At 61.0% G+C, this 23,670-nt stretch overlaps 1 protein-coding gene across 1 annotated transcript; it reads right to left on the bottom strand.

Annotated features, from left to right (window-relative positions):
* Nucleotides 1-9,658: 9,658 nt before the first annotated feature.
* On the bottom strand, nucleotides 9,659-18,909 carry NES (nestin). The gene is made up of 4 exons (XM_069878692.1): nucleotides 18,010-18,909; nucleotides 16,583-16,707; nucleotides 14,958-15,034; nucleotides 9,659-14,396 (listed from the first exon to the last, which is right to left on the bottom strand). Exons 1-4 carry the CDS (start codon nucleotides 18,820-18,822, stop codon nucleotides 10,102-10,104), a joined length of 5,310 nt encoding a protein of 1,769 aa, XP_069734793.1. The 5' UTR covers nucleotides 18,823-18,909; the 3' UTR covers nucleotides 9,659-10,101.
* Nucleotides 18,910-23,670: the final 4,761 nt, after the last annotated feature.

Here is a 23,670-nt window from a genome sequence, read left to right as displayed (position 1 = left end):
GGGGGGACACCCCAAAACGGGTCCCCTTGGGGCACCCCTCAGCATGGAAGGGGGGGCACCTCCCAGCCAGCACCCCACAACTGGTCCCCCTTGGCACCTTTCATTGGGGACACCCCTACTTCAACAATCAGCACCCCTTATTCTAGGGGGGGGCACCCCACAACTGGCACCCCTCAGCCTTGGGGGGGACCCCACAATCGGCCCCCCCATCTCAAGCAGAGAGGAGACACCCCACAACTATCAAAGGAACACCCCAAACTGCCCCCCCCCAACCCCGGAGGGACCCCAAAACCAACACCTTCCAATGCGGGAGGGGGGCAGAACCAGCACCCCTTGCCCCACATCAGGGGACACCCCCCCCTTCCCAGGGGGACCCCAAAACCAGCCCCCCCCAATCAATGGAGCACCCCACAACCAGTACCCCTCAAAGGGGGGGGACCCCAAAACCAGCCCCCCCCAATCAATGGAGCACCCCACAACCAGTACCCCTCAAAGGGGGGGGACCCCAAAACCAGCACTCTTCAAAAGGAGGGCACCCCAAACCAAGCACCCTTTGCCCCCTCATCAAGGGGACACCCCAAACTGCCCCCCCTCAACCCCGGGGGGGACCCCAAAACCAGCCCCTTCCAATGGAGGGGTGCCCCACAACCAGCACCCCTTGCCCTACAACAGGGGCCACCCCCTCCCATCCCGGGGGGACCCCAAAACTGGTCCCTCCCATCAATGGGGCACCCCACAACCAGCACCCCTCAAAGAGGGGGACCCCACAACCAGCACCTTTTGCCCTCTCATCAAGGGGACACCCCAAACTGCCCCCCCTCAACCCAGGGGGCACCCCAAAACCAGCCCCTTGCAACAGAAGAGTGCCCCACAACCAGCACCCCTCAAGGGGGGGGCGCCCCAAAACCAGCACCTTTTGCCCTCTCATCAAGGGGACACCCCAAACTGCCCCCCCTTCAACTCCGGGGGGACCAGCCCCTTCCAAAGGGGGGGACCCCACAACCAGCCCCCCTCAAAGGGGGGGGACCCCACAACCAGCACCCTTCAAAAGGGGGTCACCCCACAACCAACACCCCCTTGCCCCTTCATCAAGAAGACACTCCAAACCCGCCCTCTCCATGCAGGGGACACCCCAAACCTATCAACAACCGCCCCCCCCGCCATCTTGGGGGGCCCCAAACCCGCCCCCCCGGGCAGGGCCCCCCGAAAGGCGGGTCCCAGCCGGGCCCCCCCGCGCTGTCACCGCCCGGGCCGCCCCCCGGGTGTCCAAGGGAGGGGTGGGGGGGGTGTCAGGGCTGGGGGGAGGGGGTTGGGGGGTCCCAGGGGGTGTTCCGATGGGGAGGGGACACCCCGCTCACCGCCGCTCCGCTCTCCGAACTCTCTGGAAGCCGAGGCCACGCCCCCCGCGCTCCCCATTGGCGGCGAGCGGCCGCGCTGGCCACGCCCACCGCGGGGCGAGAGGAGCGCTCATTGGTTGACGCCCTGCGGGGCCCCGCCCCCATCCACGCCCATTGGCCGGCGCCCCGCCCTCCGACCCGCCCATTGGCTGGCGCCCCGCCCTTCTTCCTGCCCACCTCTCCGCTGAGGCCCCGCCCACCGACGCTCCCATTGGCTGATGCCCCCTCAGTCCCCGCCCATAGCCCCAAAGCCACGCCCACTTCATTGCTTTTCCCGCCTCGGGAGGCGGAGCGCTTGGCAGCATCTGATTGGCTGCGGGGGCCTCTGGCCCCGCCTCCCAAGCTTATCCTGCTCTCTTATTGGCTCTGACCGGGTGGCCAATGGAGGGGAGGGGTGTGACCTGCAGGGGGCGCTGTGTCACGTGACGTGGGGGTTGTTTATAAGGGGCTGGATGTCGGTGTTGGGGCTGGTTCTGCTCTGTTCAGTGTCCTCGAGGGTCGGGATGAGGGGGCTGAGGGTAACCTCAAGGGGTGACACTGAGCTAGGAGGAAGGGTCCACGGGCTTGGAGGGGTCTGTAGAGGGAGCTGGATCCACGGATGGAGGGTGGGGAGGGTCTGCAGAGGGAACTGGAGGAGCTGGAGAAGCTGGGTCCATGGGTGGAGGGTGGGGAGGGTCTGCAGAGGGAGCTGGAGAAGCTGGATCCATGGGAGGAGGGTGGGGAGGGTCTGCAGAGGGAACTGGAGAAGCTGGATCCATGGGAGGAGGGTGGGGAGGGTCTGGATCCACGGTGGAGAGGGTCTGTAGAGGGAGCTGGAGGAGCTGGGTCCATGGGTGGAGGGTCTGTAGAGGAAGCTGGAGGAGCTAGATCCATGCATGGAGGGTCTGCAGAGGGAGCTGGAGGAGCTGGGTCCATGGATGGAGGGTCTGTAGAGGGAGCTGGAGGAGCTGGATCCATGGGGGGAGGGTGGGGAGGGTCTGGATCCACGGATGGAGGGTGGAGAAGGTCTGTAGAGGGAGCTGGAGAAGCTGGGTCCATGGGTGGAGGGTCTGTGGAGGGAGCTGGAGGAGCTGGATCCGTGCATGGAGGATCTGCAGAGGGAGCCGGAGGAGCTGGATCCATGGGTGGAGGGTCTATGGAGGGAGCTGGAGGAGCTGGATCCATGCATGGAGGGTCTGCAGAGGGAGCTGGAGGAGCTGGATCCATGGGTGGAGGGTCTGTGGAGGGAGCTGGAGGAGCTGGATCCGTGCATGGAGGGTCTGCAGAGGGAGCTGGAGAAGCTGGATCCATGGGAGGAGGGTGGAGAGGGTCTGTAGAGGGAGCTGGAGGAGCTGAATCCATGGGTGGAGGGTCTGTAGAGGGATCTGAAGAAGCTGGATCCATGGATGGAGGGCAGGGAAGATCTGCAAAAGGAGCCGGAGAAGCTCCCCCCCCGGCTTTTTAGGGTCCCCTTGCCCTTTTGCTCCCTCCATGGCTTTTATGACCCTTCCTTGGGCTTTTTAGTGACCCCTTCGACTTTTACACCCCCTACCCCCAAAAATTTTGGGGTCCCCCAGGCTTTTACCCCCCCCCATCCTTCCCACCAGCCCCTGTGTCCTTGTCCTAAATCCCTGGCCATTTTTGGGCAAGCGGTGGCCACGGGATGGGGGGGGAGGGGGGGGTCCCATGGGCCTGGAGGCCATAAATCACCCCCCCCTCCTCGCCCCCCGAAACCCAACCCCGCCGGGCAGTTGTCGTCCCCCCCAACCCCACCTGCCCTGGGACTGGGATAGAATTCCTGAGGGAATGGGGATGGGGGGGCCTCAAACTGGGGATGGGGGGGGCGTCAAAATGGGAATGAGGTCCCCAGACTGGGAATGGGGGTCTCAAACTGGGAACAAGACCCTCAAACTGGGGCTGGGGGACCTTAAACTGGGTTTGTCCATGCTGGTTTGACCCCATGGGTTGGATCCCATCCCAGTAACCCTGGGAAAGAGGGGGGACACAGCCCAGTTTGTCCATACTGGTTTGGCCCCCAGGTTGGGATCCCATCCCAGTAACCCTGGGAAAGGGGGGACACAGCCCAGTTTGTCCCAGTGCCACCTGTGTGCCGGTGACCGGAGCTTCTTTGTCATCGTTTCCTCCGGTGGCCGCGTCCGGCCATGAGTCACCTCCTGCACCAGCTGCTCCACGTCCCAGCTGGCTTAGAGGGGATGGAGAACCATCACCCCAGGGGGGTTGCATGGTCCTGGGGATGGAGAACCATCACTCTAGGGGGGTTGTATGGCCATGAGGATGGAGGAGGATCACTCTAAGGGGGTTGCATGGACCTGGAGATGGAGAACCATCAATCTAGGGGGGTTGTATGGACATGGGGATGGAGAACCATCACTCCAGGGGGGTTGCATGGCTATGGGGATGGAGAACCATCACTCCAGGGGGGTTGCATGGCTATGGGGATGGAGAACCATCACTCTAGGGGGGTTGCATGACCATGAGGATGGAGAACCATCGCTCTAGGGGGGTTGCACGGACCTGGGGATGGAGAACCATCGATCTAGGGTGTTTATATGGCCATGAGGATGGAGGAGGATCACTCTAAGGGGGTTGCATGGACCTGGAGATGGAGAACCATCAATCCTGGGGGGTTGTATGGACATGGGGATGGAGAACCATCACTCTAGGGGGGTTGTATGGCCATGAGGATGGAGAACCATCACTCTAGGGGGGTTGCATGGACCTGGGGATGGAGAACCATCGATCTAGGGTGTTTATATGGCCATGAGGATGGAGGAGGATCACTCTAAGGGGGTTGCATGGACCTGGAGGTGGAGAACCATCAATCTAGGGGGGTTGTATGGCCATGAGGATGGAGAACCATCACCCCAGGGGGGTTGCATGGCCATGAGGATGGCGAACCATCACTCTAGGGTGTTTGCATGGACCTGGAGATGGAGAACCATCACTCTAGGGGGGTTGCATGGCCATGAGGATGGCGAACCATCACTGTAAGGGGGTTGCATGGCTATGGGGATGGAGAACCACCACCCCAGGGATGCTGATGGACGGCCCCAGGCGCACATTCCCGGTGGCCTCCGGCATTCGTGCCGCCCCGATTTGGCAGCAGCTGTCGCGGCGCTGGGCTCGGTGCCCCTTGGGGGGGTCACGACCCGGCAGCTGGGCGAGCCCCCCGAAACCGGGGCTGAGCTTTTTATAGCCGGCAGGAGCTATTCTCGGGGTGTCCCACCCAGGGGAAGGGCGGACGAGGGGGTGGCCGAGTCCCCCCCGTGACGTCTCCCACCCTGGAGGGGCACCCGCCGCACACACCCCGACTCTGGTCTCCCGGGAGGGTCCATCCTGCCCCTCCCAGGGAGGTTTTTGGGTCCCCATGGATTGTCCCCATCCTTTGGGGACACCTGTGGGGCTCCGGTAGCCCCAGTAGTGCTTTAGTAGCCCCAGCAGTGCTTTGGTAGCCCAGCAATGCTTTGGTAGCCCCAGCAGTGCTCTGGTAGCCCCAGCAATGCTTTGGTATCCCCAGCAGAACTCCAGTAGCCCAGCAATGCTTTGTTAGCCCCAGCAGCGCTCTGGTAGCCACAGAAGTGCTTTGGTAGCCCCAGCAGAACTCCAGTAGCCCAGCAATGCTTTGGTAGCCCCAGCAGCGCTCCGGTAGCCCAGCAATGCTCCGGTAGCCCCAGCAGTGCTCTGGTAGCCCCAGCAGTGCTCTGGTAGCCCCAGCAGTGCTCTGGTAGCCCCAGAAGTGCTTTGGTAGCCCCAGCAATGCTCCAGTTTCCCAGCAATGCTCCAGTTTCCCAGCAATGCTTTGGTAGCCCCAGCAGCGCTCCGGTAGCCCCAGCAGCGCTCCGGTAGCCCCAGCAGCGCTCCGGTAGCCCCAGCAGTGCTCCGGTAGCCCCAGCAGTGCTCCGGTAGCCCCAGCAGTGCTTCAGTAGCCCCAGCAGTGCTCTGGTAGCCCAGCAATGCTTTAGTAGCCCCAGCAGTGCTCTGGTAGCCCCAGAAGTGCTTTGGTAGCCCCAGCAGCACTTCAGTAGCCCAGCAATTCTCTGGTAGCCCCAGCAGCACTTCAGTAGCCCCTTTGAGTGCTCTGGTAGCCCCATTGTGGCTCCTGCTTGCCCGCAGCCAGCATCCCCAAGGGCTTATTCTGGGGAGGGGGAGCTGGGGCTGCCCACAACCCCCTCTGCTCGTATTTTTAGTCCTTTCCTTATAAGGTTTCCAGGAGTTTTTGGGAGCGGAGAAGGGAATGAAGTCATGGCTGAGGTCATCCCACCGCGTCCCCTCCTCCCCGTCTCACCCCACAGGGAGTTTTTGTGTGGGCTCCATTGAAATCCCTCCTCGCCCAGCCTGGAGGAAACAAAGCCCTGAGCTGGATGATGAGGGAGGGCTTGGTGGGCTCTTAAATCACCATCCCGACCATCTCCACCCAGCCCCGGCCACCAGGACCTCCCCCAGCACCAGCACGGAGGGTTTTGGGGGTTCTCATGGAACCACCTCGAAGGGTCTGACAGCGGCTGGGTCCATCCGGTGGCTTTGGGTCTGGTGAGGGGGATGCTTGGAGGGCTTCAGAGCTGCAGCTCCATGTGGGGGTCGGACACGGGGGACCTGAGCGTGCTTGGTCCTGTTGGGGCTCGTGTGGTTTTATTAGGGACACGCTCGGACCCATCAGAGATACCCCTGGTCCCACCAGGACATGCTTGGTCCCATTGGAGACACGCTCTGTCCCGGAGTCCTGTCAGGAGATGCTTGGTCCTAGTGTGGACACATTCAGTCCCCTTGGGGCACAACAACCCTGAGCAGCTCCAGACCAGAAGTCTGGCTGGAAACTGCCTGGGGGAGAAGGACCTGGGGGGGTTGGTTGAACAGGAGCCAGCAGGGGCCCAGGGGGCCAAGAAGGCCAAGGGCATCTTGGCTTGGATCAGACCCGGCGTGGCCAGCAGGGCCAGGGAGGTTCTTCTCCCTCTGGCCTCGGCCCTGGGGAGACCGCTCCTCGAATCCTGGGGTCAGTGCTGGGCCCCTCCCCACAAGAAGGATGTTGAGGCTCTGGAGCGAGTCCAGAGAAGAGCAAGGAAGCTGGGGAGGGGGCTGGAGAAGAAGAGGAGCGGCTGAGAGAGCTGGGGGGGTTTAGCCTGGAGAAGAGGAGGCTGAGGGGAGACCTCATTGCTCTCTGCAACTCCCTGAGAGGAGGTTGTGGAGAGGAGGGAGCTGGGCTCTTCTCCCAAGGGCCAGGGGACAGGACGAGAGGGAATGGCCTCAAGCTCCACCAGGGGAGGGTCAGGCTGGACATCAGGAAAAAATATTTCATGGAAAGGGTGATTGGGCAGTGTCCGAGGCTGCCCAGGGAGGGGGTTGAGTCCCCTTCCCTGGAGGGGTTTAAGGGCCAGGTGGCCGAGGTGCTGAGGGACATGGGTTAGTGATTGATGGGAACGGTTGGACTCGATGATCCAGTGGGTCTCTTCCAACCTGGTGATTCTCTGATTCTATGATTAGGAGACGCTTGGTCCTATCAAGGATGAACTTGGTCCCATCAGAACACACTCGGTCCCACTGGGGACATATTTGGTCCCCTCAGATCACACTTGGTCCCACCAGGACACATCTGGTCCGGTTGGGGACATATTTGGTCCCATCAGGTCAGGGTTGGTCCCTTCCATGGCCACTTGCTCGTGCGTTTCTCAGCGTCGTGGGGCCTTCGCTCTCCAGGCTGCACCGCTCGGTGTTTGCAAAGCATGGGGCAGCCACCCCCACCCCAGCGGTGACCTCCAGCCCTTGGCAGCCTCACCCCATCCTCCTCCTCCTCCTCCTGGGGTTGAGGAAGGGGCTCCCCATCCCCCCTGCCATCTGTCCCCCCTCGTTGCTTTGTCAGCACTGCCTGGAATGTGGATTCATTTCAGAAGGAATGTCACCCCCCTGCGAGCTCCTCTCCTTCCCCGTCTCCTCCACCACCACCGCTTCCCTCGCCCGTGCACCCCACGCAGCCCCGCGTTGGGGGGACCACGCGGGGGGACACCAGAAACTTGGAGGAGGCCACCAGAGCTGCCATCCCACCCCACACAGCCCCATTTTGTGGGGACTTCTTAGGGGGACACCGAGAGGTCTTAGAGGGGCCACCAGAGCTGCCATCCCACCACTCTCATCCCTGTTTTGGGGACCAGTTGAGGGGGACAAGAAGAATCTTGGAGGGGCCACCAGAGCTGCCATCCCACCGCGCTCATCCCTGCTTTTAGGGGACCAGTTGAGGGGGACAAGAGGGACCTTGGAGGGACCTTGGAGGGATCTTGGAGGGACCTTGGAGGGACCTTGGAGGGGTCTTGGAGGGGACACCAGAGCTGCCATCCCACCATGCTCATCCCTGCTTTTAGGGGACCAGTTGAGGGGGACAAGAGGGACCTTGGAGGGATCTTGGAGGGACCTTGGAGGGACCTTGGAGGGGTCTTGGAGGGGACACCAGAGCTGCCATCCCACCGTGCTCATCCCTGCTTTTAGGGGACCGGTTGAGGGGGACAAGAGGGACCTTGGAGAGACCTTGGAGGGACCTTGGAGGGGTCTTGGAGGGGCCACCGGAGCTACCATCCCACCGTGCTCATCCCTGCTTTTAGGGGACTGGTGGAGGGGGACAAGAGGGACCTTGGAGGGATCTTGGAGGGGTCTTGGAAGGGCCACCAGAGCTGCCATCCCACCACACTCATCCCTGCTTTTAGGGGACCGGTTGAGGGGGACAAGAAGGACCTTGGAGAGACCTTGGAGAGACCTTGGAGGGACCTTGGAGGCGTCTTGGAGGGGCCACCGGAGCTGCCATCCCACCGCACTCCTCCCTGCTTTGGGGACCATCTAGGAGGACAGAAGGTTCTTGGAGGGGCCACCAGGTGCCATGGGGCTGACGCTGGCCAGGCCGACGAGACGCATTTGGACCAAGGGCTGCTGGAACGCCGGCTCGGCGCCTTCGGAGGGGTGAGGTTATTTGATTCCGGTGTTTGGATCCCTTGGAGTTTGGCCTTAAAAGGCAGCCGGCGCCTTTGGGAGAGGAGGAGGCCGGGGGCTTCGTGAGGAGAAAGGGAGATAAACGTCGGGTCCTTATCGGTCGCTGGCTCCGAGTGTCCCTGGATGCTGGCGCGGGGACCCTTGGGCTAAATCCAGCGCGTGGGCGAGCGACGGGGCCAGCCGAGCACCCAAGGACGAGGTTGTGGGTCCCCGATGATGCTGTGACCGCTTGGGTCCCCTCGTCCCCTTCCCTGAGGTGACTCAGCCCTTTGGTGGCATAAAGGGTTCCATTCTCTGCTTGGAAGCTGATTTATGCGGCTCTTCCCCACGCAGAACGGGGCGATCGAGCTCCCCAAGGCTCCTTGAAGCCCATCCAAGCAGCCCAGCACCCACTGGGAGAAGGGACAAAGGGGTGGTGGGTCTCCATCACGATGCTGGGGGGTTCCCGGGGCTGGATGACCACGCGCTGGTCCAATCCAGGCAGGAATAGCAACTGCTTTCGCTGGCTCATGGCTGAAGGAGTTGGCACAGGGATGGAGTGAGCTGGCATTCCATCCCGATCCCGTCAGCCAGCCTGGGCGGAGGTTCTGGAAGTGCTTGGCCAGCAGAGAGACCTGGGTGGCATCCATGGGGCTGTAGGGATGGGGGAGCATCACCCTGAGGGGGGACCTCGACCTGGGGATGGGGGAGAAGCACCCTAGGAATGGGGGAACTTCACGCTGGGGCTTGGAGAACATCATCGTGAGGGGGTATCTGAACCTAGGGATGGGGGAGCATCACCCTGTGGATGAGGGAACATCACCCTGCGGATGAGGGAACATCATCCCGAAGGGGTATCTCAACCTAGGGATGGGGGAGCATCACCCTGGGGATGAGGGAACATCATCCCAAAGGGGTATCTCAACCTAGGAGTGGGGGAGCATCACCCCAGGAACCTGCATTGCCCCAGGGATGAGGGAGAAGCACCCTAGGAATGGGGGGACATCACCCTGAGGATGAGGGAGCATCACTCTAAGGATGGAGGAGCCTCACCCTTGGGGGGGAACCTCAACCTAGGGTTGGGGCAGCGTCACCCCAGGGCTCACATTGCCCCAGGGATGGGGGAGCATCATCCTGGGGATGCTTTTCCCCACCCATCCTGGCAGAGAGACCCAGGACCAAGTGCTTTCCTGGTGGAGAACATCTCAGAAGTTCAACCTCCCCCTGTCATACCCTCCAACCCTACCCCAGGGCTGTCCCATCCCCACCCCGACCTGTGGGAATGAGGAGAACCGAGCTCCAGCGAATCCGAGTGGGAGGACGAGTCTTTATTAAATTAAGGACCATCCTTAAGCATCAACATCCACGAGCATCAACACTTTGGGGCTGGGGACCCTGGGATGTCCTCACCCTGAGGAGGTGGGTCTTGGGGGTACAACCTTTTGGGGTCTCCAGCCTCTGGTAGGGGGATGAGTTGGGGGGGGGGGTGGAGATGGCAGGGAAGGGAGGGAACACGAGGTTTAAATTAAATACAACCCCACCCCGAAAGGGCATGAAATGAGGTTGGGGGTCTCGGAGCAAACATGCGGGTTTGGGGGGGCTGGGGAGGAACCGAGCTCGGTGGTTCTTCATGCTGAAAAGGGGGTGCAAAAAAAAAGCCACTCAAAGGTGTTAAAACTCAGAAGGAGTTGGAGAAACGTTAGATGGGTCGGGAAAAGTGAAGGGTTTGGGGCTACCAGAAGGGTCTCCACCGCTGTCACTCGTCCCCTGAGGACCAGGGCTCCTCCTCGGCTCGCAGCCTGCACGCCGGCGGCTGGTCGGGCGCGAGGCACAAGACGTCGTCTCCCAACGGGGACAACGTGGGGACAATATCAGCCCCACCGCTCTTGCCACGCGAGGTGGCGTCCACCAGCTTAGTGGTGGTGGTGGTGGTGGTGGCATCTCCAGGAGACGGAGGCTGTGGTGGCATCGGCTCCCCGGTCTCGGCGGGGAACTCCTGCGCTGGTGGCACCGCGGCGATGCCGTTCAGCGCCTCCTCGGTGAATTCGGACAGGTCCTCCAGGCTGGCCTCGCGGTGCAGCCCGTTCTCCGCCCGAGCCGGACTTTCCATCCCCGGCGCCGCGTCCACCGGTGCCTCCTGCACCGTCGGCTCCTCCTCGCTGGATGAGGCAGGCGAGGAGTCTTCCCCGGTGTCCTGGGGTAGCTCAGTCCCACTGAGACACCGCTGTTCTTCCTCGGCCACCCTCGCACCCATCACCAGCTCCTGGTTGAACTCCAGGGCTTGCTCGACTATTTCCAAGATATCGGAGTCTTTCATGATGTCTCCAGAGACCTCTGGGTTGTCTTTAACCACCTCTGGAAAGCTCGTCTGGGTTGGGTCGGCCTCGGGGGGCTCCTCATCTCCAGCCAGGGAAGGGCTGTGACCGTCTGGTGCTTCCTCCTCCACATGTGGTTGCTCATCCGATGGCTGCTCCGCTTGGTCGGGCAGTGGAGACACCGGCATCACCTGGAGTTCTGCTGGAGGGTTGGGTTCGGCCACGTTGGGGTGAGTCACGCTGGGCTCGTCCTCCTCCATCTCCTCCTCCTCATCCTCCTCCTCCTCCTCCTTCTTCTCTTCCTCCTCCTTCTCCTCCTTCTCTTCCTCCTCCTCCTGTCCCACCAGCTCCAGGTTGTGACCTGTGAGTGTTTCAGCTCCACCGGCATCGTTCTCCAGCTCCACCACGTCACCGAGCTCCTCCACCAACTCAGTGGCCAAGCCCTCTGAGTATTCTGGTCCCTCACATTCATCAGAGCCTGCAGCAACCTGGGCTGGCTCGTCAGCGTCTCCCTCTAACGGCCCCGTGGCCCCAGGAGAGCCAGGATCAGCCTCGGTCGCAGCTGGACCTTCTTCCAGCTCAGCACAAAAATCTTCAGCATCATCCTCATCCTCACCCTTTGGCATATCAGGTTCTTCTGTGAGCATCTTCATGTCTTCATCTGCCTCACCGACAAATGCCTCAAAGTGCCCTTCGTCCTCTGGCACTGGAGACGCTTCTTCAGGAGCTTCCAGGTTGTCTTTGCTGGCTCTGGTTTCTTCAACTTGAATTTCTTCAAAGTCCTCAGAGATCTCAGCTTCCTCCAAGGTGGACATCTCTTGGATGGGAGCAGAGACCATGAAATAGCCTTCCTCCTCCTCGGCACCCTCTGCTGCAGGGGCTACTGTTGTCCCTACCTCTTCTTCATGGCTCTCTGGCATGGTGGGAGTTGGTGGCTTGTCGCTCTCATCCAGCCATCCTTCATCCTCTGGAGATATTTTGGATTCGGGTGCTGTCTCCATGGTCTCCTCAGCCTCCTCTAGAGCTGTTTTGGATTCAGGTGCTGTCTCCATGGTCTCCTCAGCCTCCTCTAGAGCTGTTTTGGGTTCTGGGGCTGCCTCTGTGGTCTCCTCAGCCTCTTCTAGAGCTGTTTTGGATTCGGGTGCTGTCTCCATGGTCTCCTCAGCGTCCTCTAGAGCTGTTTTGGGTTCGGGGGCTGCCTCTGTGGTCTCCTCAGCCTCTTCTAGAGCTGTTTTGGATTCAGGGGCTGCCTGCATGGTCTCCTCAGCCTCTTCTAGAGCTGTTTTGAATTCGGGGGCTGTCTCTGTGTTCTCCTCATCCTCCTCCAGAGCTGTTTTGAATTCGGGGGCTGTCTCTGTGTTCTCCTCAGCCTCTTCTAGAGCTGTTTTGGGTTCAGGGGCTGCTTCTGTGTTCTCCTCATCCTCCTCCAGAGCTGTTTTGTGTTCAGGGTGTGTCTCTGTGTTCTCCTCAGCCTCTTCTAGAGCTGTTTTGGGTTCAGGGACTGCTTCTGTGTTCTCCTCATCCTCCTCCAGAGCTGTTTGGTATTCAGGGTGTGTCTCTGTGGTCTCCTCAGCCTCTTCTAGAGCTGTTTTGGATTCGGGGGCTGCCTCCGTGGTCTCCTCAGCCTCCTCTAGATCTATTTCAGATTTGGGGGCTGCTTCCATAGTCTCCTCAGTCTCCTCCAGAGCTATTTCAGACTCAGGGGTTGTCTCCATGTTCTCCTCCGTCTCCGAAGGGTTTTGGTTGGGTGCGACCCCATCCAGCGTCTCCCCATCATAGAGGTGGAAGGACGTGCTGTCTGGCAGCGTGTCCTCCAGCTCCACGCTCCTGCCCGGTGCCTTCTCCAGCTCTCCCCATCTCTCCGCATCCTCCTCCGCCGACTCACCCGGCACCGGCTGAAGCACCGTGGGGCCAGTGCTGCTGCTCTCCAGCTGCCCCAGCTCAGAGCTGAGCTCATCATCCTCATCCTGTGTCTCCCACGGCTCCTCCAGAGCCTCGGCTGGCTCCTGCTTGTCCCCTTGCCCAGGAGCATCCACCGTGATCTCCTGCTCACCCCGTGCCAGCCCCGGGGCCGGCTCGGCCTCCAGCGGCGGCTGCTGCTGCCTCATCCCTTGGTTCCCAGCATCTTCATCGTCTTCCCAGGTTGCCTCCAGCTCTGATGGCAACGCAACATCCCTCCCTTCTCTTTCCAGCCCTCCTGCACTTGTCAGGGTGTCGCCTGCCCACGCTGGCTCTTCTGTCCCCAGAGGCTCCTCGGTGTCCTCTGCTGTCACCTCCCAGTCCTCTGGACCTGGAATTTCAGGTCCTGAAGACTCTCCTGCCCAGGTGTCTTCTCCTCCCAGCACCTCCCCACTGGCTTCTACCTTTTCACCAGCTCTGCCTGGTTCCTCCTCTCCCACTGCATCTTCTTCAGCCTCCGAGGAAGCATCTTCTGCTGGGATGGCCTCACGGGTGCTGAAGGGTTCCTGCTCTGGACATGTCTCCTGCTCCGGACACATCTCCTGCCCCGTTTCCTCATCTGCAGCCAGCTCCGTCTCACACATTTCCTGATGCTCAAACTTCTCCTCCTCTCCATCAACCAGGTCCTCTTCCAGGTGACTTTCCGTGAGCAAAACCGGGTGGCTTTCCACGGGGACGGCACCAGCAGCTTGAGCTTCCCTGTCTCTCGCATCCATCCCTTCACCCTGGAAATCACCGTCCTCTCCGCGGGGGCTGTGGGATCCTCTGTCCTCCTCCTCCTCCTCCGAGGGGTGCAAACCCTCCACGCTTGGGGCGTCAGCCTCGTTGTCCCCTTCTTCTGGCTCTTCCCAGCCGGTCTCCACCTGACCAGAGCTACCTGTGTCCTCTTCTTGGGACGCCGCTTCTGCTTCCCTGGGGCTCAGCGCCGCGGGCGTCTCCTCCTCCCATGCTTCCATCTCTTCCTGGCTCACTGTGGCGCTTTGGGAAGTAGCCGTTCCGCAGGGACGCGATCCCAGAGGGGATGCGGCTCCATCCCACCGAGTGCTGCTCTCCGTACCAAGCCCCTGGAACTCAGCTTCTCCAACCTCCTCCTCCGCTTCGAGGGCTTCACCACCCCTGGCATCCTCAGAGGGATCTTCTCCTTCCCAGGTGCGTCTGCAAACCTCTGTGGGGGGAATGGGGCTGGGAGCATCCTGGGGGGCCCAGGCGGCGCTGAGTATGGGCTCTTCTTTGGGCTGAGCGTCGTCTTTCATTTCCTTGAGAGCGTCCTCCAGCGCCTCGCTCACCAGCTGGGCCGGGTACCGCAGGCTGCGGGTCGGTGCTTCTCCTAGAAGCTCCGTCTTGGCATCGCGGGTCTCCGTGGCGGCTCCGAGCGGAGGATTCTCCATCTCTCGGATCACCTCATCCTCTTCTCCCCCTGGCCAGGCAGGACCTTCTCCCCCTGGGCTCCCCGGCTCTGGGGGCACCGGGCTTGGGGGCTCCAGGGAGAGAGAAGGAGCCGCTTTGCTTGGCCACGAGGTGCTTGGTGTGGGGCGACCAGGGACAACCACCTCTTGGATCGCGCCGGCAGCTTGCGGTGCCGCGGCGTGGAGCCCCAAGTTGATTTTCTGGAGCCCCGAGTTGATCTTCTGGAGCTCCCTGGCGCTGGAGCTCTGGCTTTTGGGGCTCGGAGCATCGCTTTGGGCTCTCGCCCTGGAGAAGACGGAGGGGCTGGCGCGGTGGGCGCGGGGCGGCAGCCGCCTGGCCTCGGTGCTCGCCGACGCTTCCAGTTTGAGGTCTGCAAAGAGCGAGGGGGGAGGGTGCCAAGAAGCCTCTCGTTTGGCTCCCCCATCCCTCCCCGGGTGCCCCTCGCTGCCCCCTCTCCTATTTTTAAACAACCCCTTCCCGGAAAGTGAGAAATTCCTCGCTCAAGTGCAGCCGATGCCGATGATCCTGAGGGATTCGGCGCGGAATGGGGATGATGCCTCGCTCGGCTACGTCTCGCTGCTGGGGGACGTATCCAGGTGTCCTCGGGGGCTTTTTATTTTTGAGGAAAATAGGATTTATCAGCTTTTTACAACAACCTGCGGTGCCTGTGGGCACACGGATCCGCTCTCGCCCTCCTCGTGCAAGGGAAGGATCGGAAAATGAGGCAAAGAGGGAGATGATAAGCCCTTATCTGCACTTTGGTGGCGCTGAGCCCGGTGCCAGGAGCCCCCGGACGCTGTTGGCACCTTCGTATCGCAGCCGAGCGAGCCGAGCCAGGCAAATCCCACGAAAATTCCTGTCTATATTCAGCCTCGTCCCACGACCCCAGACCCTCCCGGCAGAGCTGGGGAGGGGGTTGGTGCCCCCTTACCTCGCAAGCCGCTGGCCGCCAGCTTGTACTCGCTGGGTGGCATCTGCAAGCGGGTGCTCTCTGCCTCCAGCAGCGTCCTGGAAGGAGAGGAGCGGGGTGGGAGCTGTGGGGTGGGAGCTGTGGGGTGGGAGCTGTGGGGTGGGTGCTATGGGGTGTGTGCCATGGGGTGGATGCTATGGGGTGGGTGCCGTGGGGTGGGTGCTATGGGGTGGGTGCTATGGGGTGGATGCTATGGGGTGGATGCTATGGGGTGTGTGCCATGGGGTGGGTGCTATGGGGTGGGTGCCGTGGGGTGGGTGCTATGGGGTGGATGCTATGGGGTGGGTGCTATGGGGTGTGTGCCATGGGGTGTGTGCCATGGGGTGGGTGCTATGGGGTGGGTGCTGTGGGGTGGGTGCTATGGGGTGGATGCTATGGGGTGGGTGCCATGGGGTGTGTGCCATGGGGTGCGTGCTATGGGGTGGGTGCTATGGGGTGGGTGCTATGGGGTGGGCTCTATAGGGTAGATGCTATGGGGTGGGTGCCATGGGGTGGATGCTATGGGGTGGATGCTATGGGGTGGGCTCTATGGGGTGGATGCTATGGGGTGGGTGCTATGGGGTGGGTGCTATGGGGTGGGTGCTATGGGGTGGGCTCTATAGGGTGGGTGCCATGGGGTGGATGCCATGGGGTGGATGCCATGGGGTGGATGCTATGGGGTGGGCGCTATGGGGTAGATGCTATGGAGTAGATGCTATGGGGTGGGCTCTATGGGGTGGGCTCTATGGCGTGGGTGCTATGGGGTGGATGCTATGGGGTAGATGCTATGGGGTGAGCGCTACGGGGGGTGGATGCTATGGGGTGGGCGCTATGGGGTGTGTGCCATGGGGAGGGTGCTATGGGGTGGATGCTGTGGGGTAGATGCCATGGGGTGGATGCCATGGGGTGTGCACTATGGTGTGGATGATATGGGGTGGGTTCTGTGGGGTAGATGCTATGGGGTGGATGCTATGGGATGGGTGCTATGGGGTGGGCTCTATGGGGTGGGCTCTATGGGGTGGGTGCTATGGGATGGGCACTATGGGATGGGTGCTATGGGATGGGTGCTATGGGGTGGATGCCATGGGGTGGGTGCTATGGGGTGGGTGCTATGGGGTGGATACCACAGGGTGGGCATCTGCACCAAGCTGCTCCGTGCACACCCCTCCGAGCACCAGTTTCTAGGGAAACTGAGGCACGGAGGGGCTGCAGGCGGCTTTGCTGCCCTGTCCGGGCTCGGTGGAGGGTAAGGAACGAGCAAAGCAGCCCCACTCACTCCTGTCTCCCCTCCCATCCCCCTCGTCCCCAGGATTCGTGTCCGGGCAGGGTGACATCATGCTCTGGCGGGGAGGCCCCTCGCCTGCCTGGGGACAGCCCCTATTCTCATGCTAATTGTGTCCCCCCCAGCCCCCTGGCAGCCTGGCTTTGTCTGGGGCCATCTGGAAGGGCGAGAAGAAGGACGTGGGGCTCCAAGAACCCCCTTGTCCCCAAGAACCCCCTTGTGCCTGAGACCCCAACTTACCCAAGACCCCCTTTTTATACCCCAGTCCCCCTCCGTGCCCGTCACGGTGCAGGATTTGTCCCTGTCCCCATCCCCAATTCCTCACCTGTAGGTCGCCACTTCCAGGCTGAGGGACATCTTGAGGTGCATGAGCTGCTGCCTGTCCTCCAGCACCTGGGCGATCTGCACCCGCAGGGTCTGCTTCTCCTGCTCCAGGGCTTCCATCGCCAGCTGGGGGGGCAAGAACAGGGGGGGTCAGGGATGTTTCCTGAGCCCTGAGAGGTGTGAGACCTCCCAGTTGGCTTCCATCGCCAACTGGGGGCAAGAATGGGGGGTCCAGGGGTGTTTCAGCCCCACCTGGACCTACTGGACATAGGATCATGCCGTTGGCTTCCATCACCAACTGAGGGGCAAGAATGGGGTGGTCAGGGGTGCTTCCTGAGCCCTGAAAGGTGTGGGACCATCCAATTGGCTTCCATCACCAACCGGGAGCAAGAACAGGGGGGTCAGGGATGCTTCTTGAGCCCTGCTAGACATGGGACCATCCAGTTGGGTTCCATCACCAACTGGGGGCAAGAATGGGGGGGGTCAAGGATGGTTCCTGAGCCCTGCTAGACGTGGGACCATCCAGTTGGGTTCCATCACCAACTGAGGGGCAAGAATGGGGGGGGTCAGGGGTGTTTCAGCCCCACCTGGACCTGCTGGACATGGGACCATCCAGTTGGCTTCCATCACCCACTGGGGTTAAGCCCAGAGCCGGGGCCAGGGATGCTTCATCCCCATCTGGACCTGCTGGATGTGGGACCACACGGTTGGATCTCGCTTCCATCCTGCCCCCCTTGCGATGCTGCAGGGTTTTGGCTCCTGAGGGGCTGAGGATGGGGAAAGGGGGGTTGGAGAAGTGAGGAGGTGGTGGCTGTTGGAGGAGCAGGGGGGTGGGATTCAGGACCGCAGGGCGCTGGCGTGGGAACGCAGCATCTTTCGGGCGAGCGGCCAAGGCCACGGCTCCCTCTGCTCCGCGGCGCTCGTGGCTGGTCCCTGGAGCTGGAACAAAGAGGGACCCTTCCCCAGGCAGCATCCGCGGCATTTCCAGCCCCGTCACCTCCCTGAATGACTTTTGCAGCTGTTGGTTTGCAGCTGCGGCGAAGTCGAAGTCGGAGTTTATCCTCTCCGCAACCCCACCAGCTGCCTGCATTTCATCGAATCATAGAATCACCACCAGGTTGGAGAAGATCCTTCGGGATCCTGGCTCTGGGATGAGGAGCAGCAGCCCCCGAGCGGGTGCTGGGGAGCACCCAGCGCCTGGGTCCTTCTTTGATGGGAACAAGGATGTAACCCAGCTGCTCTGCTCTTCCTCCTGCCCTCCCCAGCTTCCTCTCCATCTGTGGTTCATCCAGGGCCACCGTCCATCCCTACCCTGAGCTTTGCTCCCTCCGTCTTGCCGTGTCTCCCATTCCCATGCCCTGAAAACCCTCCAGGCACCCAGTGTCCCCCTCCCCAGGGCACCGGTGCCTCCTCGATGCCTTCACCCACCTGGAACTTCTCTGCCTCCCCGCGCTGCTCCTGCCACTGCCGGGCTAAGCTCTCCTCCAGCATCTCCTTCCTCACTTTGAGCCCCGCCAGGTCCTTCTCCAGGTGCTGCAGCCGCAGTTGGCTCTGCTGGTTGTCCTCCACCGCTTTCCACAGGTTCTCCTTGGCCTGGCACAGGGAACCCTCCAGCTGCGACACCTCCGTCTTGTAGGTCTCCACTGCCCCTTTCCAGATCTCCGAGAGCCTCTTGGAGTAGTCCTCCACCTCCACGGGCTGGAAAGCCACCGGCGCGCAGCGGAAGCTCTCCAGGCTCTGCGAGAAGCTTGCGATCTCCTGGTCCAGCCCCGCTTTCTCCTCCTCGTGCACCTCCAGCAAGCTTTCCACCTCCTTCTCCAGCTGCACGGCTCTCTCCTTCAGCCAGATCTGCGCTCTCCTCTCCTCCTCCAGCTCCTTCTTGCTCAAGGCCAGCAGCTTCTTGGCTTCTTCTCGGGCTGCCTGCTCCTTCTGGCACCTGCTTTTCACCTGCTGGACCTCCTCGTAGAGGTTGTCCCTGGCCAGCTCGGCCGTGCACTTCTCCCTGAAGGCTTGACCCAACGCGTCCCTCAGCGCTCGCAGCTCCTCTTCGTACTTCACCCTCCACGAGTCCCCGGCGGGGCCGCTCTTGGCACTCTGGATTTCGGCTCGCAACACCTCGTTTTCCTCCTCCAGGAACTTCACGCGGGCCAGGTAGGCCTCCAGACGCTTGTTGAGGTCCCACATCTGCAAGGATTCCTCGCCCAGGGCTCTCACCCCAACGAAACTTTCCGTGCTCAGCATCGGCGCTGTCGGAGGATGTTGGGGCTCTGGCGTTGGCGTAGGAGGAGGATGCCGAGGATGCGCGGGGGCTCTGAATGAGAAGGAAAGTAGGGAGGGAAGCGAGTGGCTGGGAGTGGAGGGGAGCGCAGCTATTCATACTCCACGCCGGACGAGTGGGAGGCCCCTGAGACCCAGGCGAGCAGCCGGGATTAACTCTTCCGCAGCCGAGCCAGCTGCAGCCCACGTGGGCTCGATGCCAGCTCAGCTCAGCTCAGCTCCAGCCGCGATTTCCCAGCCCTAGAGGGGAGGGCAAGGTGTTTCTTTGCACTTTGGGAAGGCGGCTTGAGGGGTTGGATCCCCACCTCATCCTTCCCGTAAAGCCAAGGGGCTGGAGGGACTCGGTGTGGAAGTTGGGAGACGCCCAAGGGTGGATTGGAAGATGCTCAAGGGCGGGTTGGAAGATGCGCATCTTCAAGGGTTTGGTTGTAGGGATCTCTCCATGGCAGCTCTGAAACGTGGGGCCAGCAGAGCCCCGATGGAACCCATCAAGGGTCTCTCAGTCCAAGCTCAAGCCATGGTTGAGGGGTATCAGTGCATGGGGCAGTTTTAGGCTCATCTCAAGCTGGGGTTGAGTGATCCCAGGGTGGTTGGGGCATTTTGGGCTCATCTCAAGCTGGGGTTGAGTGGTGCCAGTGTTGTTGGGGCAGTTTTAGGTTCGTCTCAAGCCGTGGTTGAGTGATCCCAGGGTGGTTGGGGCAGTTTTGGACTCATCTCAAGCTGGGGTTGAGTGATCCCAGTGTTGTTGGGGCATCTTGGGCTCAGCTCAAGCCGCAGTTGAGTGGTCCCAGAGTTGTTGGGGCCGTTTTAGGCTCAGCTCAAGCCGTGTTTGAGTGATCCCAGAATTGTTGGGGCAGCTTTGGGCTCAGCTCAAGCCGCAGTTGAGTGATTCCAGAGTTCTTGGGGCAGTTTTGGGCTCAGCTCAAGCCGTGGTTGAGTGATCCCAGTGTTGTTGGGGCCGTTTTGGGCTCATCTCAAGCCGTGGTTGAATGATCCCAGTGTTGTTGGGGCATTTTGGGCTCAGCTCAAGCTGGGGTTGAGTGGTGCCAGTGTTGTTGGGGCAGTTTTAGGTTCATCTCAAGCCGTGGTTGAGTGATCCCAGGGTGGTTGGGGCAGTTTTGGGCTCATCTCAAGCTGGGGTTGAGTGATCCCAGTGTTGTTGGGGTCGTTTTGGGCTCATCTCAAGCCGTGGTTGAGTGATCCCAGTGTTGTTGGGGCATTTTGGGCTCAGCTCAAGCTGCAGTTGAGTGGTGCCAGTGTTGTTGGGGCTGTTTTGGGCTCAGCTCAAGCCGCAGTTGAGTGATCCCAGGGTGGTTGGGGCAGTTTTGGGCTCATCTCAAGCCATGGTTGAGTGATCCCAGAGTTGTTGGGGCAGTTTTAGGCTCAGCTCAAGCCGTGGTTGAGCTGTATCCGTGTCTGGGGCAGCTTTGAGCTCGATGGATGGATCCAGTGACCCCTTTGCACTTGAAGAACCACCTTGGTGGGGTTCCAAGCAGCACATCCTGGCCAGATCCTCCTTGGGGCTCTGCATCCAGCTGTGCCCAGCTGCAATCTTTCTTCCCTTCCAGATGTGCGCGGCGGGAGGCGCCGAGCGGAGCCGGGAGCCCAACGAGGACTCGCAGTGGCCGCCGGTTCCACCAGCAGCCTCCGACACTTGGCAAGCGCCGGCTCGACATTTGGTTTCACTCACCGCCTTCACCCGAGCCGTCGCGCTGGGGTTACGAATCGCTTCGCGGGGAGCGTTTGGGGATTATTGGGTTTTATTTTCTATTTTTTTTTCTGCCCCCAGGCTGATTTATTGTGGGGGGAGGGCAGCGGGCTGGCGAGGGGAGGAGGCTAAAAAATTCAGACTTGAGAAGTTTCCGTGAACAAAAGAGGCAAGAAAACGTGATTTGGGGACAGAATTGCTGCCAGTTTTTATTCCTGGTCCTCTCTGTCCCAGCAAGAGGTTTTCTCATGGGGGTCCCTGCTCTGTCCTCACCAGGGGAAGGAGGAAAAGAGTAAATATTCCCTCTTGAGCTGTTGCAAGGGGCAGGCTCTGGAGAGACAAGCAACAGTCCCCTCTGCTGGCAAAGGCCACCCAGAGCTGTCCCTGAGCCAACCTTGCTCCATCCAGGAGCTGGTGGGTCCCTTAATCCCCTCACCCACCACATCTGGGAGCTGCGATAACGGGTCCTGGACCCCTTCGGCACAGCAGGGAGAGCGTTTTTCCATCCCGATTCTTTGCTGGTGGGGAGGGGGAGATGCCCTGTGGCTCGGGGGGTCTCCGCAGGCATCGCTTTCCCAGCTCATCTCCGGCCAGACATCCTGTCTGGCTCCTCAACCCCAGCTCTTCTTTGCCTCTAATCCCATTAAGCAGCACAGGGAGCGCTGAGGTCGCGTAATTCAGCTCTGGGGAGCGATGGAGACTTGCCACGTGCCTTCATCCTCCTCCTCCTCCTCCTCCTCTTCCTCCTCCTCCTCTTCCTCCTCTTCCTCCTCCTCCTCCTTTCCACACTGCATCTGCTCTGGATCCAGATGTCTTGGCTTTTCCACCAGCTCCCAGTTGCCTCTCACTGCTGGGTCCCCGTAGGGTGTCCCCAATATTGGTGGTTGCCACGAGGAGGCCCTCAGTGCCCACGTCTATGGGAAATGCGCCAGGGAGGGAGCGTTTCCTTCCTTCTCGACCTCATTCCCCTCTGATCCATCTGAGGTGGGACATCCTCATCCCTGGGGGATGCTTGGGGTCAGGATCCATCTGAGATGGGACATCCTTGTCCCTAGGAGGGCGCTCAGGATCCATCTGAGGTGGGACATCCTCATCCCTGAGGGATGTTCAGGCTCAAGCTCCACCTGGGGTGGGACATCCTCATCCCTGGAAGATGCTTGGGGTCAGGATCCACCTGAGGTGGGACAACCTTGTCCCTAGGGGCGTGCTTAGGATCCACCTGAGGTGGGACATCCTCATCCCTGATGGATGCTTGGGGTCAGGATCCACCTGAGGTGGGACATCCTCATCCCTGAGGGATGTTCGGGATCAGGGTCCACCTGAGATGGGACATCCTCATTCCTGGGGGGATGCTTGGGGTCATAAGCCTCTCTGGAAGAGGATGTCCATGGCCTTTCAGGATGCTCAGGGTCAGGAAGGTCCATCTGGGTTGGCCGTTGGCAGGGTCAGCAGGAGGTTTGTGGGTGCTCTTGGCACGGGGCACAGGGCAGACGCAGCTACGTGGCTTCAAGCAGGCCTGGAGGGGGAGGAGGAGGAGGAGGAGGCAGCACAGCTGGGCATCAGGGCCCTTTCAGCCTGGTACAGCTGGGACTGTGGTTGTTGGATCAGGTCCCTGTGGGGCCCCGGAACACTTCCCATGCCCTCGGCTGCTGGGGCTGCAAGTAGGGGTGGGGATTCTCTGATGTCTAATAAGGGTTGTGCCCTCCTGCTGCCATTCCCTCTCGTCCTGTCCCCTGGCCCTTGGGAGAAGAGCCCAGCTCCCTCCTCTCCACAACCTCCTCTCAGGGAGTTGCAGAGAGCAACGAGGTCTCCCCTCAGCCTCCTCTTCTCCAGGCTAAACCCCCCCAGCTCTCTCAGCCGCTCCTCTTCTTCTCCAGCCCCCTCCCCAGCTTCGTTGCTCTTCTCTGCACTCGCTCCAGAGCCTCAACATCCTTCTTGTGGGGAGGGGCCCACAACTGACCCCAGGATTCGAGGAGCGGTCTCCCCAGGGCCGAGTCCAGAGGGAGAAGAACCTCCCTGGCCCTGCTGGCCACGCTGGGTCTGATCCAAGCCAAGATGCCCTTGGCCTTCTTGGCCCCCTGGGCCCCTGCTGGCTCCTGTTCCACCAACCCCCCCAGGTCCTTCTCCTCCAGGCAGTTTCCAGCCAGACTTCTCCTAGTCTGGAGCTGCTCAGGGTTGTTGTGCCCCAAGTTCCTGGTCAAACCTCATCCCGTTGGTCTCAGCCCATGGATCCAGCCTGTTCAGATCCCTTTGGAGAGCATCCTTTGTCCTGGTGTCCATCCCTGTGTCCGTCCTGCCGTCCATCCCATCATCCATCCCACCCCGTGATGCGGCTGCCTCGAGGGCAGAGCGTTGCGGTTTGCATCACCCGCTAACGAGACCGATCTCCTCTGCCTCTAATTATTTCCCAGGGTGACGAATGATTAATTCTGCTCAGGAGCTGTGGCTTTCTGCAAACTCACCCGAGCAATTATCTAGCAGGCTGTGTGCTGGTTCCCCCCCAACCCCCAGGTGTCTCCAACACCTGAGAAAGTTTGAGTGAGATCTGGTTCAAAAAAGCACGTGGGTGCTAATGATGCTTTAATTATCCTGGGATGCTGTGATGTGGATGAGGCTTCGCTGCAAAGGGGGTTTTGCATGTAAAACCTCCCCTGGCTTCGCTGCAAAGGGGGTTTTGCACCATGAAGCCTCCACTGGCTACCAAGCCCCAAGCTGTGGCCACCTCACCATCCAGCTGAAGCTGCCAAATATCAGAAAGAACCAGGCAAAGGGGATTCCTGCGTCGTGCTGAGGGGAATCTCCTCCGGTTCTGCTGCATCGGGTTAAATACGGTGCCTGGGCTGAGCATCCTCCTCTCGGGGCGCTCAGCATCTCGTGGTGCCTTTACCAGCTGCCAGGAGGGAGGGAAGGGGAGGGACGAAGCGCCTGCCAACACGGTAATAATTTCATCCCCCCCCACTCCCTTCTTAATTAGGGGAAGGAATAAATATAAAAGGAGGAGGGAAAGGAGAAGGGAGGAAAAAAAGAGTCGAGGACACGGGCAAACGCACAGAAGACTCCTCTTTTCTCGATGCCTGGTGGAGCTCGTTCCCTGCCAACCTGCT

The sequence above is a fragment of the Phaenicophaeus curvirostris genome, chromosome 29, assembly GCF_032191515.1.
Source record: "Phaenicophaeus curvirostris isolate KB17595 chromosome 29, BPBGC_Pcur_1.0, whole genome shotgun sequence".
Lineage (NCBI taxonomy): Eukaryota > Metazoa > Chordata > Aves > Cuculiformes > Cuculidae > Phaenicophaeus > Phaenicophaeus curvirostris.
Note: the sequence above shows the minus strand (reverse complement) of the source record. Positions and strands in the feature narration are given on the sequence as shown.